This window comes from Pseudonaja textilis, chromosome Z, assembly GCF_049901715.1.
Source record: "Pseudonaja textilis isolate UNSWEBS1 chromosome Z, rPseTex1.2, whole genome shotgun sequence".
Lineage (NCBI taxonomy): Eukaryota > Metazoa > Chordata > Lepidosauria > Squamata > Elapidae > Pseudonaja > Pseudonaja textilis.
The window spans coordinates 16,680,799-16,694,235 of NC_142008.1; the positions used below are offsets into that span (position 1 = coordinate 16,680,799).

Consider the following 13,437-nt stretch of genomic DNA (forward strand, 5'->3'; position numbering starts at 1 on the left):
ATGCAGTCCACTTGTTTCTATCTGCACCCAGAAGTGCAGATCAATTCAACACAAGGGAGAGCATAAACACATCCATACATAAACACAGATGCAACACATATCTCTCACACAGAACCAAATGCAAACACTTCCTATAGCCTTTGCTGTTGATGGAGCTGGAAAGAATTGCAGGACCCATGCTCTGCATGCTTTTTGCTAACTTGTTGAATCTGGGCAAGGAAACAACTACCAGTAACAACAAACTAACTTCCTGATTCTGGGGCAAACATTTTCATCAACACAGCTTGATTTAGATACTGGTCTTGATGGATCTTACAGGGGATTCTTCAGCCAGGAAATGCCTTTATCTGCTGCAGTTGTGTAGCTTTAGTTATATCCAGTCTTTCATTCCAATTCTGTGCCTTATGTTGCAACACAACAAACAGAATCTGTCAGTCAAAATCAGTCTGCATATTATACTCTTAGTGGGCCTGAAAAAAATAGTTTGATTCTGTCACCCTTTGCTAAATACATTAATTTCGGTTTTTGTATTTTCTTTCTTCTCTTGCTACTAGCTAAGATGAAACTCCAGAGTGGTGTTTCTCAGCTTTAGCAACTTTTAAGATGTCTGGATTTCAACTTCCAGAATTTCCCAAGAATTTAAGCCTGCATATTTTATTGATCAAGGTTGAGAAATACTGCTATGGATTCTTTGTACCCCCATTGGCATCCATCATCCCCTCCATCAGTTCCTTCCCTCTAGCGATGAAGGAAGGTGGGCACGCCCTCTACTCTTGCTCCCCGGTGTTTCTGTGTCTATTTCTGCTCCAGATCTACAGTAATATCTTGGAACTAGGCACCCAATCTCAAGTATTTCTCTTTAATTGAGAATAATTGCCAGGTCTGGTTGGGTTTATCTTTTTAGTGTTTTACATTGTTTATTGTTTTATTGTTTCAACTTTCGTTCTTCTATCTGCCTGGGCGCTGCCCTTCCCTAACTGAGAAAGCGCTAAGGAAATATGTGGCATTTCTCTCCGCAGAGCCCACCAGGAGTGTGAGTGTGTGTGTGTGAGAGAGAGAGAGAGAGAGAGAGAGGCGGGAGGGGGAAAGGGGGAGAAATGTGCGCGGTGTCGCTTCGCCTTATCCTTGCCATTTATGCTGACACAAACAGATTTACACGCGCGCACCTTCCACAGTGATCCGCCACCTCAGTTGCCATCGCGGGCGATATTCGTGATTATTTGAAAGAACGGGGGGGAAGCAGCCATGAAGTGGGCGAGCAGAGGGAAGTGCTCAGTGGCGAGTATCGGAGGAGGGGTCCGTGAGCAGAACACGCCCGATCCCCACGGGCCATAAGGCGCCGCCAGTGAGTTAGGGGGCGGAGAAGAGACTAAGGGAACAAACCTGAGGCAGGTGTGAGATGCTGGAGAATTGCCAACGTACAAGGTGTAGGCGGCGGTTCCTCCCTCAGAGTACAAAGCTTCTGCCCCGGGGGTTTGGTCGGGGTGGGATGGTGGGAAGAAAACTACGAGCGAGCAATTGGCGAGGTTGCGAACAGGCTGTGCGCTTTCAGGCTCGGGGTCAAAACTGGAGGCGTAACCTAGGGGCGGATACCGCTGAACTGGGCTTGACAGAAGGAAAAAGTGGAAGGAGGACAAAGCGCAACAGCGCACAAGCTTGAGGCCAGACTGTTAATGCCCGCGTTGGTCGAGGTCGCGGTGGGGCGCACTGAGCTCTGAGTGGCTGGCAGCTCATCCGTTGGTGAGAGCCAGACGGGCGCCAAAGATCTACAGGATGGCGAGAGTCCTGAAGATGCTGCACTAAAGCCGATCTTGCGCACTCTTAACCACGGAGGGAGCGGGGCTAAGGGAAGAGGAGGTCAGCCCCTTCAGGTAATGGGGCCGTTTTGACACCTTTGGAGAGCCACGCGGAGATTGAGAGCATGAATCCCATAGCTGGCTTGGACTTTCTTCTTTGGGCACTTAGTAGCCATCTGACACCAGGAGGGGAAAGGAGATGACCCGCCGACGGGCCACCAGAATGCCTTGAAATACCCGCGTGGGGTGATCGGCTGGCAGAGTAGGTGGGCGTGTTGGTTTAGACGGCAGTCAGCCAAGGCGTGATCTGGGAGAGGGTTACTTCAGACGGGCGCTTCAAGCCGCGTCAGCCTCACTTAGCTTACCTGCTCCGCGAAGACCCCTGCTTCTTCGGAGGCGGTCAAAGAGCGGAGCAGGAGAAGGCGCCTCCTCATCGCCGGCGCACTCCTGCCCGCCTCCCCTTCTTCGGTTTCGTGCTTCCGTCGGTCCCTCCCTCTCTGTCTCCAAGCCTCTCCACCCCTTTCTCGGTTTTCCACCCATTCACCCTTCGAGTAGATTTCGGGGCTTTGGTGAATGTGGATTCTTGTTTCGGGGGCTGGAGGCGGGGAAGGGGTGGGGACTCGGGGCTTGGAAATAGCGTCGGGTCCTCTCTTATTGCCACTGATTTGAGCTTCTTCTCCTTAGGCTGCAGGAAGGAGCCGCTTGGCACTTCTGCCACTATTCCCATCGCCGCTGCCAGCCGCTTGGATCAGCGAAGGCTGAGGCGGCGTCCCATCACCGAGGGGCTTTGGGATTGCAAGTGCCCGCCGCGTTTGCAGGGCACACGAGGCGTCAGGTCAGTCGCGAGCAAGCGAGCGCGCGCCGGGTCTGGGCGCTCGAGCTCCCCGCGGGCAGATCCGTCTTCCTTCGAGGGGGTCGCCAGAGTAGAAGGTCTCGCGCCCCTCCTTCCGCGTCTGGCGAGACGGTCGGGAGGTGAAGAGGGCAAGAGGGAGGGGAGGGAAGTTGGGGGGAAAGTCGCCTCTTGCCTTAACAACTGCTTTCTATTCCTCCTCAGTGCTCTAGGCAGGCGCCCTGCTGAGCCTTTCCCTGGGAGAGTTGTGCAACCGGCTTAAGAGAAGAAAGTGGCGAGGATTTCCGCGCGCTTCGTCCATCTGTGCCGCGGGTGCGACTTCCTTGTTAGTTTTTCCGCTGTTGGCTCTTTCCCCCCCTCCCCCATGTTAACCTCTATTTGAACATGGCAAGGACAGTATCTCCTGGAAATGGATTTAGTGTGCCAAAAAGCACAGGAAACCAGAGCTAAATGACAGGATGCGGGCGACTTAAGGAGATAGTCGAGAGAGAAAAAAGGGAGAGAGTAAGAGAGAGAGAGAGAGGAGAGAGAGCGCGCCTATTGCAATCGACAAGACCTTCTGGTGCTACTACAACAATTGTTGTCGGCTGAGTCGGTTTTCTGTTTCTTTATAACTGCCCGTGCTGAAGGAGGATTTAAGATCTGAGCGGAATTGCGTGGAGAGATTGGATAATCTTGTTCCCTTTCTTCAGACCTCCTGTATCCGAAGCAGAAGATGGCCTGGGGTCTACTTTTGCACTCTGCAGCCCTCATAGTCGCCTTCGGCAAGGCTTTGAAGAGTGGTAAGTGACTCAAGATCACTTTCGGTGCATCCAGGTTGCTATCTGCAAGTTGGAAATCCCTTTGCCTAAGATGATGGTGATGATGATGATGATGATGATGATAAGCCAATCTTGGAACAGGTTTTAACTGTATTGGCTAGAAGGAGAGGTTGATGGATAACATGCTGGGTGTTCATCTAGAATTACACCTAATCAACACACTTAGTCTTTCAGCCCTTCCTTTTTGTAACATGTAACACTGGGCTTATAGCTTTCACATAATAGCCAATAATTTTAATGTTTCCTTCCCTTGGCAGTTGCACAAGATTGTCCAGAAAAATTAAACAGATAAGCATTTCGAATACCCAAGTATTGTTTCTGAGGAAGTGAAAGCTAAGGGAGATAGGAATATATAGATATATATTTATGTATATAATATATATTTATATATATAAAGATAGATAGATAGATAGATAGATAGATAGATAGATAGATAGATAGATAGATAGATAGATAGATAGATAGATAGATATCTTTGCTATCAATGCAGGTACAATTTCACTCATTTATACTTATGAAATGAAAAAAGGCTTGAGTTTACAGACTGCTTGTTTCAATGCAAGGAATAGAAAGCATTCTTCCTCAGAGGCAACAGTTCTAAGAAAGAACTCTCTCCAATAGTCTTCATATCTGGCCTTGAGGCAATGCTTGATATCAACAGTTTCAAAACAACAAGGGTTTCTGACACAATAGCGGTCAGGCATCTGGAATATCTCATTATATTATGCATTCTTTAAAATGTTCTTACTTTAGGAGTGGCTGGCATTTAACTTGCAAGCATGGAGTGGGGAAATCACCTGGGTTTTTCCTCTCAGAACCAAGTCTGAGCAATTATTAGCTAATAACTAAATATTAACCTCGCTTGACTAGGATTTTGATCAAAGTAATTAAACGAAGGGACATCCTCCACTGGTGGTATATTGTTTTAATAAGCAACTGCATGTAGTGTGTGTGTCTTACAGGAACAGATTTAAATCACATGTTATGAAGGAAATTAATATTTTTCCAATATGAGGAAGTTGGCTAATTTGGTCAAAACTCAACAAGTTCTCTTGTCTGCTTCTTCAGTAACATCATTACAGTAGGATCTGGAAATCAGTTTGCTGGGAAGTATTTGTACTTTGGATGCCATGATTCAGTTTCAGATCTACAGTGATATTTTGGAATTAGATCTTCTCTTTCAATTGTCAAGTCTTTCTTTTCAGGGATTACAGTTTCAGGCTGTGCATCTTCAGTAATACATGAATAGTACCGAATTTAACTGGGATGTATAAAACAGAAGAGGCTCATTGAAAGCCTTGTGGAGTGAGATGTACTAAATGTCTTTTTGCCATCAAATAACATTCTTTGATGAGCCCAATCTAGAAAGAAACTACAATGCTACCATTGAATCTGAGTAATTGTGAGCAAAATATTTTTAGCTCCACTGAAGTCATTGCAGTTCTTTGGATCTGCAACAATTCAACAGACCCACGAGTGCCAGATCGTCTTCCTCTGTCCAGTTCAAGTGTCTGCAAAATTAATTCATTAACCCTATTTAGAGCTAATGGTCCAAAATCATTAGAAACTGCTTCTCTTAATCAAGTAAGAGAGAGATTTCACAGAGCCAGAGAGTATTAACGGTCCACATTATCTTATTATATCACTTTCCCAGGAGATAGCGATTAAAGTGTTATTGGTAGTGAGTCTACTAAATGTTTCCTGGAGTGACTCTGTCAAGTGATTCACTGGTTTATTTCAACCATTTCACATATTCCAGATTATGCCATGTTGTTTGCAGTGTATTAGAGAAGACTTAACGAAGCAGGATAGTTTTCTTCCTAAGTCTGCTGCAGATGGCAAATCATGCCAGATTGTCCTTCCTGCCACATGCAAGAGGTTTGCAGAGAAATATCATTGGCTGCTCACTTTGAACTCCTAAGGACAACATCTTTTGTTCTCAGGAAAGACACACGCTATGCAAACTGCCAAAGCAGGGATAAATAGGAACATACAACCAACTCAAAAATCATAATTTGAGTCGGATTTGAGTTGAAAATAAACCATCTCATTCTCTTCTAAATTATAGAAGATGTTTCCTATAATTGACGTAGTTGGTGATTTGGTGTACTCTTTCTTTCAAACTGACCTGGTTTTCTATAGTGAAGTTCTGTACACTGATAATTTCACATTAAGAACTATTGATAACCATTTTCATATCACCAGATTTCCCTTAGAAGGAGGATTCCAACCAGTGTATGCCATTCCTGGGAAAATGTTATGCATTGCAAGTGACACATGTTTGATCTTGTGATGTTAATGGAATATCAGGTGTCGTTGCACTTAGATTAACAGTCCATAATTTTTAAAACTAACCAGTGCAGACTTACAGTAGCAGTATTGATGTTGGAGGTTAATCAGATTCCTTTTCTTCCATCTTTAATAATTATTATATAAATTGTAGTTAATCCTAACCTATAGTTGTGAGTCAGAGCACTTTTACTCAAGGAGAACTCGTGAGATTTGAAAGACAGGGGAAGGCAGGAATTTTGTAATTGGAACTAAAGTTTGTTTTCCTTTCCTTTCCTTTCTGCTTTGCTAACCCTTATCTGCTCCCCAAGTAGCTTAGGTGGGGGGGGGGGGACTTCCGTAATGGAGCTAAGTAAACCTTTGCTGCTTTAACAATGTGCTTTGTTGCTGGGTAGTCTGGACCTCTGGAGCACAGATAACTTCAAATTGCTTAGATTTAGTATCTGATAAACCAGAAAGAGAGGGATGCTGTAAACAAGCCAGATTGTCTAATGACAAAGAACAGGCTCATTATCAGAAAGCAGGGAGGGGGCAGGCACTGTATTAGCTTCAAGTTGCTCCCTATGTAAAATTTGATGCTCAATATCATTGTAGCTACATATTCTATACTTAACTACTTGCTACTATAGTATGCTACTATGAGTACTGTTAGTACTTTCTACACTGTAGCCATTAGGTAAAAAAAAAACCCTTAATATCTTTGGGTAAAAGATATTTGGTAAAGCTACCCAGTTTGCATGTATTTTTAAAAATGGTGATCTGAAAGAAGGTGAAGCTATTTATCTTGTTTACAGAAAAAAAGTTTCTATAAACAATTGAATAAATAGTTGTGCAATCTATGGGAAAGGAAATCTATTAGCTTGAGTCGACCTGAACTGAAGTACTGAATGGCCTATTATTTATAAGATGGATCGATCAAATGATGTGATTTCAATGTAATACATGTATGTTTGTGTGTTTTAATTGCAGATCGATGTGGAGAAAACATACAAATTTTAGAGCCTGGATATCTCACCTCTCCAGGCTACCCTAATAGTTATCATCCGAGTCAAAAATGTGAATGGTTGATTCAAGCTCCTCAACCTCACCAGAGGATTATGATCAACTTCAACCCACACTTTGATTTAGAGGACAGAGAATGCAAGTAAGTGATATTGGTCTGTAAGGGGAACCACAGCACCATCTAGTGGACAAAAGACAACCATAATGTCTTCTTCAGGGGGTGGGGAGTTGAAACAGTTGATAAGTGTGAAATTATATGTGCAAAATTCATTTCTTGGTGATGTGGTTTCAGATTGGACCATGTGTAAAAGCAAGTGCTTATTTCATAGTAGGCACTATATTGGTTGTAATCTTAGAATCCATTTGCTTATTTTGTTGGGAACTTGGGCCAATTAGCAGTTATTTCTTCTAAAACTTGCAGAAGGGAAAAGGCAATTGCTCATTTTTTTAAAAAATGTTAAGTTATGAAAAGAAAAACAAAATAAAAAATAAGCTCATCTTATTGATTAATTATAGCTCATTTTTTGTTTGATGGCAGTGATCATATTAATAACAGAGTGGAACAAGCCTGGGTATACATATGTGTATTGCTGTATATGTATTTTAGAGATTTCCCTTATTGTAATTAGAAAATATTGGTGTACTGTCAAGAAAAGTATATTGATTAACAGAAATGATTTTTCAATATGAATTTCTGAGTTAGCTGAGAATTTTACAATTGTACTGATAAGTATATAGTTTACAGAATGCAATGTACAAAATGCTTTATAGCACTAACATCTAATTAAAAGTTAGTTGTGGTAAAAGTGTTTTCAATTATTAGATCGCTCTTTATTATAGAAGCTCATTAGGTGAGCTTCAGCTGGTATTTCAGTTTTCTTGTTGTGAAAGAAATTAAGCTAATCACACACTTGCACTTTAAAGAAACAGTACAATGTAAATGTAATAATAAATAGATCAAGTGATCTAATGCTAAAGTAGCATTAATTCTGAAATCAGTGTGAAATAATTTATTTAAGCAGTACTCTCACAACATTGACCAAAAATAAACAGGTATTCTTAGTTTTCAGTGTGGGAAAATGTTCTATATAAAAATGACTTGAGAACTAATTTGCTGAGTTTGTATGTAAAATGTGGAGAACCATTAGCTTCCAGATGTTGTTGAATGTTCCCAGCAGCCCTGACCCATATAGTCAGTTTAAGGGGTGCTAATATTGTAGTTAAGTAGAAATTGGAAAATCACAGGTTGCTTATAAAGATTTTGTTATACATGATGTAGAATGTAACTTTCATGTGGTAGCATAGTGGTTAGAATGCAGTACTGTAGCTAACTCTCCGGTCCACTGCCTGGAGTTCGATTCTGATCGGCTCAAGGTTGACTCAGCCTTCCATGCTTCCAAGGTTGGTAAAAATGACCCAGATTGTTGACAGCAATACGCCAACTCTGCAAAACTGTTAGAGAGGCCTGCAAAGCACCATGAAGTCTAAATGCAATTGTAATTCAATGTGTGAATATGCTCAAGTTTTCCTGTGAGATAGAATGTGATCTAATTGAAGTTGTGAGTCTTCGTACTCTGTAAAAGACCTTATGGCATAAATTAATAATACTTCCATTGTTACAAATGGGATGAAAGATAATGATTTGTCACAAGCCAGACACTTACCTTGTTTCTGACTGGGGACTGTTTTTGTTGCTTTTGTTACAAAGCTGGAGGACCAGATTCAAAATCTTTGAATGGATATAGTGATTAAATAAGGAAACATTTTGCATTAATGATCCTACCATTAATAGCCCCACTTTTAGGGGGGCAAAATGAGGATGTGGCCTTAAGCAGTAAATGTTGTATGTTTTGAGGGGATACCCTTTCTTGTATTCTTGCATTTTATCAATGCTTGGTTTTGTAAGTTTTTTTATAATACACTCTACTATACTCAAGGGACGTGGTATCTCAGTGGCTAAGACACTAAGCTTGTTGATCAGAAAAGTCGGCAGTTCGGCGGTTCAAATCCCTAACACCACATAATGGAGCGAGCTCTTGTTACTTGTCCCAGCTTCCGCCAACCTAGCAATTTGAAAGCATGTAAAAATGCAAGTAAAAAAATAGGGACCATTTTGGTGGGAAGGTAACAGTGCTTTCTGGGTTTAGTTATGCCAGCTGCATGACCACGTCTTCAGACAGCGCTGGCTCTTCGGCTTTGTAATGGAGATGAGCACTGCCCCCTACAGCCGGAACCGATTAGCACATATGTGCAAGGGGAACCTTTCCCTTACTATACATGGGGCTACCCTTGACTTGAAGATACAACTTATCCGCAATGCAGTTCTGTGACATACTGCAATGTGCTCTGCATGTGACACCTATGCTCTACAATCTGTACCCGTTATCAGAGAGTTTCCAGATGGTGCTGGTTGTCACCTATAAATCATTTGCAAGGCATGACCTGATTATCTACACAACTGCTCTTCTTTTCTCCAATTGTCTTTGTCCTGTAAGATGAGATGGAATGGGCATGTCTCACATCTCTTCCATTAAAAAAGGTTTGTGGTTTCACAGAGGTGTACCTTCTGGCTTCTGGAATGCCATCCTTTATAAGATAGATCATAGAATCATAGGCCTGAAGGGACCTCAAGGCAGGAAACCTTACACTATCAAATAGTTGTCGAGTCTATTTTTTAAAACCTCCAGTGATACAGCACCCACATCTCCAAGTGGCAAGCTATTCCATTGATTAATTGTTCTTCCTGTTGGTAAAATTTCTCCTTAGTTTAGGTTGAATCTCTCTTTTTTTTGTCCTAGTTTTTGTCCTGCCTCCTGATGCTTTGGAGAACAAATCAATCTTCTCCATAACAGCTCCTCAAGTACTGAAAGGCAGCTATCATGTTACCCCTAAGTATACCTACTTCCCTTAACTGTTCATCATATGGTTTATTCTCCAGACCCCTTGTCATCTTTGTTGTGTTTCATTGTACATTTTCTATGGTCTCGGGCCCTTTTTGTATCGTGGTGACCAGAACTGGATGCAATATTCCATGTGTGGTCTCCTTGGTGGGGTATAAAATTGTATTATCACTTTTCGTGATCTAGATGCTACCCCTTTGTTCATGCAGGCAAGGTCTGCATTGGCTTTTTTGGCAGCTGCAGCACACTGCTGGCTCATCCTTACTAAGACACCTAGATACTCTTCCAGTTATTACTGTTGAGCCAGGTGTTACCTATTCTATAACTGGGCATTTGGTTTTTACTGCCTAAGAATAACTTTAAAACCTGGCTTTTTAAACAGAACATGAGCCAAGAAGTTTTGTGATCCTGCCAAGTGATGACTAATGAAGGTTGTTCATGGCCAAACTGATGTTTTATGTACTTCCTCGTGGCATCATTTCATTTTTATAGCTTCTGCATTCTGATGGTGTGTTTCTACTGAGTTTTTAACATAAGGCACCTTGAGTCCTTCTGATTTTGTGGCATTTTAAGTGTAATAAATAAAGAACACGTGTGGGAGGAAAACTCTATATAGGTTGCCTCGGGAAGCAAAATTTCTGACTGGGCCTAGCTAATGAACAGACTGCAACTTCTGACACAGGTAAGTGATTGAATGATTAGTGAGCGGGAACTGTAAAACAAGGCTACTTGGTTAGGGTATTTGGCAGGTGGAAGACAAATCACCTTGATAATCTAAATTTGATGAAAAGGAGGTTGAATCTGCCATAGAAGTAGTCTCTAACTTGTGACCACAAGTGGGACCAAAATTTCCATCATAAGTCACTGCGGTCGAAAGTCAAGTCATAACAAAATTGGACCTGATTTTAATAACAGTTTTACAGCAATAATAAGTCACCATGGTCATTAAGCAAATCATGCAGTCATTAAGTGAATACAGCTTCCCCAGTGAATCCAACAAAAAAGTTGAAAATTGTAATCTCAGGATGCTGAAACCAATCATACATAAATCAGTTGAGAGTATCCAAACCACAAACACATGACTGAAGGCTGTATTGCAGTGGTCATAATTGTGAATTTAAGTTGTAAGTGGCTTTTTGAAGGTTGATGTAATTTCAAACTGTTGTTAAAATGAGTAGTCATAAGTCAAGAACCACTTGTATGGATCAATGGAGTCACAGTTGCCAAATGTGACAATTGGGAAGCTTTTAGTATGAGCTTTTTAAAGAAATTGTTAAAGCTCCTGTTCTCTCAGTATCTCTTTTTCCCGCAATTCAAAGAAGAAATATAAATTGTTGTAATATAAATAAGTTAGTATTTATTTAGAGGAGCTGCTGGATGGCAATGTAACAATATAGTAATTGAGATGTTATATTATAGCACCGCATAACCCTCCTGTAGAGGTAAAAAGTTAACAAACTTGGTTTGGTGTAGTTGTATTGCACCCATGGGCATAATGTATTTCTTCTTTTCTGCAGGATATTTTCTCCCTTTAGTGCATGTTTTGAAACCTAATTAGTCTCTTTTTTTTTTAATTCCACTCTAATTGGGCAGTTTTGTTGTCAGGCAAAGGTAGATAATTTTACAGCTTTGTAGGCAGACCTACTTAAATCGGCCTTTTATTGTACAACTTAAATGCTTCCTGTGTTATTTTGTGTTCCATTTTAAATACGGACCCTTTGACTTTCACATTACGACAATTACACTCAAATGAAGAAATTTGTGTCAAAGGAGCTAATTTGTCAAAAAAAAAAAATCTATTCCTTCACAGGAAAATTTAAAAACTCTGTTCAAAACATAAAGAGCCTCACAGTTTTCAAAAATTGCTATTTCTTTTTGCCAGATTCTATATGGTGAGATACGATATTAGTTCATGTATCAAAAAGTCTTGGGTTTTTAGCATGAAGCAACCTATTATTTTCCAGTTCTAGCTTTTGGTTTATTATCACAGCTGTATAGATAAAATATATAATATTGCAATCAAAGCAGTTGATGTTTTAGTTTCAAAACCCCCACTCTCTTACACATGAACAAATATATGTGTGTGTGTGTGTGTGTATGTATATGTATATATATATATATATATATATATATATATATATATATATATATATATGTAGCCTCAAACCAGAGATAACAAATTACTGCTTTTGATGAAAGGAGTACAAATAAGAGTTCATGTTTATTGTTAAATCTTGATTGCATTTGCCCCTTAATAACAGTTATGGAGACACTGGAAGGTGATGATAATTGTCACACTGAAGCTGTTTGAGAGCAGCTACAGCCCTGCCTGGGTCTGAGCAAACAAACTCAGGGGTTTTCCCAAATGAGACTAAACAATTGTCTTGTTTTTATTTCAGTCTGGCTTCAGTAACAATCAGGGTGTTGTGTTTGCTGCTTCTGTTGTGTCTTTAATCATTTCACTTTAATGCAAATCTGTTTTCCTCCCTTTTAAGCTGCTTTCATGTCTCCAGGAATTTGTATCTGAATTTCTTTTCATTTCACTAGCCTCTGTTCCTTGTCTGGGCGCAGTAGGTCTTTTATGCTTATCTTTTTTCTTGCTTCTTATACAGCCTTTCTCCTTCTCCGTCCAGAAATGCCTAATCCCTAATAGGCTGCAGTCCCTCCCTCCGCAGTATCCTCTACATCTTCACTTTTTCATCTTTTATTTCTCAGTGATGCCCTGATTTGTACAACCAGACTTGCCCCATAACTCCAAAGGGTCATTCGCCAAGGGATTGGTCTCCTTACAGTACAAGCAGTTAACTGAGAAGTTACAGGACCACAGTCTTTCTAGAAAAGGAGAGGGGGAGAAACCTCTGTTATTTATAAAGCTAAACAGTATTCTAAAGGTACAAAGGAGGGAAGGGGGAGTGAAGCTGTTCCAATGTCTTGTGAATTTTCAAAATGCCTTATTTCTCCAAATCCATTTTCTCTTTGAATTTTTAATTACAAATGTGGAGGACAGCTGGTCGAATTGCTCCCCCAAACATTTAAACTTAAAGGCCTTACCTTCATCTTGTAATCCGCATTTAAAACAAAATGCTTGAGGATTCTGAGAAAAAAAGAAATTCATGACCTGGATCTAAAGTTCTGACATCACCCTGGTCATGTGGCCTCACTTTAAGCTCTTGGCAGCATGGCAATATTGATAGGCACTTACACGATCCCACAGTCACATAACCACATTCTTAATGATGGCTTTGCCAAAAACCAGCATTTACTTCTGGTTTTCGGCAATGACCAGCCATAGCTAACGATGACTTCACTTAATGACCACGGCATTATTCAACAACTATGCACATGACTACATCACTCATTTAATGACTGCCACAAGAAACATTAAAGTGGGTCAATCATTCAACTTACCCATTTTGCAACTATTACATCTGTAATGAGCAGCTTCCATTAGGATCATAACCTGAGGATCACTTGAACAGGCAGCGAGTGCATGCAGTTTCTGGAATAGTGATAGAGGTATCCTCAGGAAGATTTTTAAAATTCAAAATGGTGACTACACAATCAAAGCACCATTGCTGCCCCCCCCCACACACACATATACACAGACACCTAGAACGACAGATATCAGATTGAGCCGTTTGATAATATTTGAGCTGTTTTTGCATTATACTTTCATAACTACATTCCAACTTTATTTCTTTGCTCTTCCTTGGATAGTCTTTGGGAAGAATGTAATTTTAAAGAGCTTGTGAAAAATTTTATCATGTCATTTTTATGCA

At 40.8% G+C, this 13,437-nt stretch overlaps 1 protein-coding gene across 5 annotated transcripts in view; it reads left to right on the forward strand.

The window, feature by feature from the left end:
• Nucleotides 1-1,594: 1,594 nt before the first annotated feature.
• The window catches only part of NRP1 (neuropilin 1), a 151,433-nt gene continuing 139,590 nt past the window's right edge, over nucleotides 1,595-13,437 (forward strand). For 2 of the 5 annotated variants that reach the window (XM_087917508.1, XM_087917509.1), the window contains exons 1-5: nucleotides 2,086-2,365; nucleotides 2,481-2,631; nucleotides 2,851-2,958; nucleotides 3,339-3,428; nucleotides 6,726-6,900. In XM_087917508.1, coding sequence (XP_087773634.1) covers nucleotides 3,362-3,428; nucleotides 6,726-6,900 — 242 coding nt within the window. In that variant the 5' untranslated portion in view covers nucleotides 2,086-2,365; nucleotides 2,481-2,631; nucleotides 2,851-2,958; nucleotides 3,339-3,361. Of the gene's footprint in view, nucleotides 1,872-2,085; nucleotides 2,366-2,423; nucleotides 2,632-2,850; nucleotides 2,959-3,338; nucleotides 3,429-6,725; nucleotides 6,901-13,437 lie in introns of those variants that run through there. The other 3 variants (XM_087917507.1, XM_087917511.1, XM_087917510.1) reach the window with 3 other exon arrangements.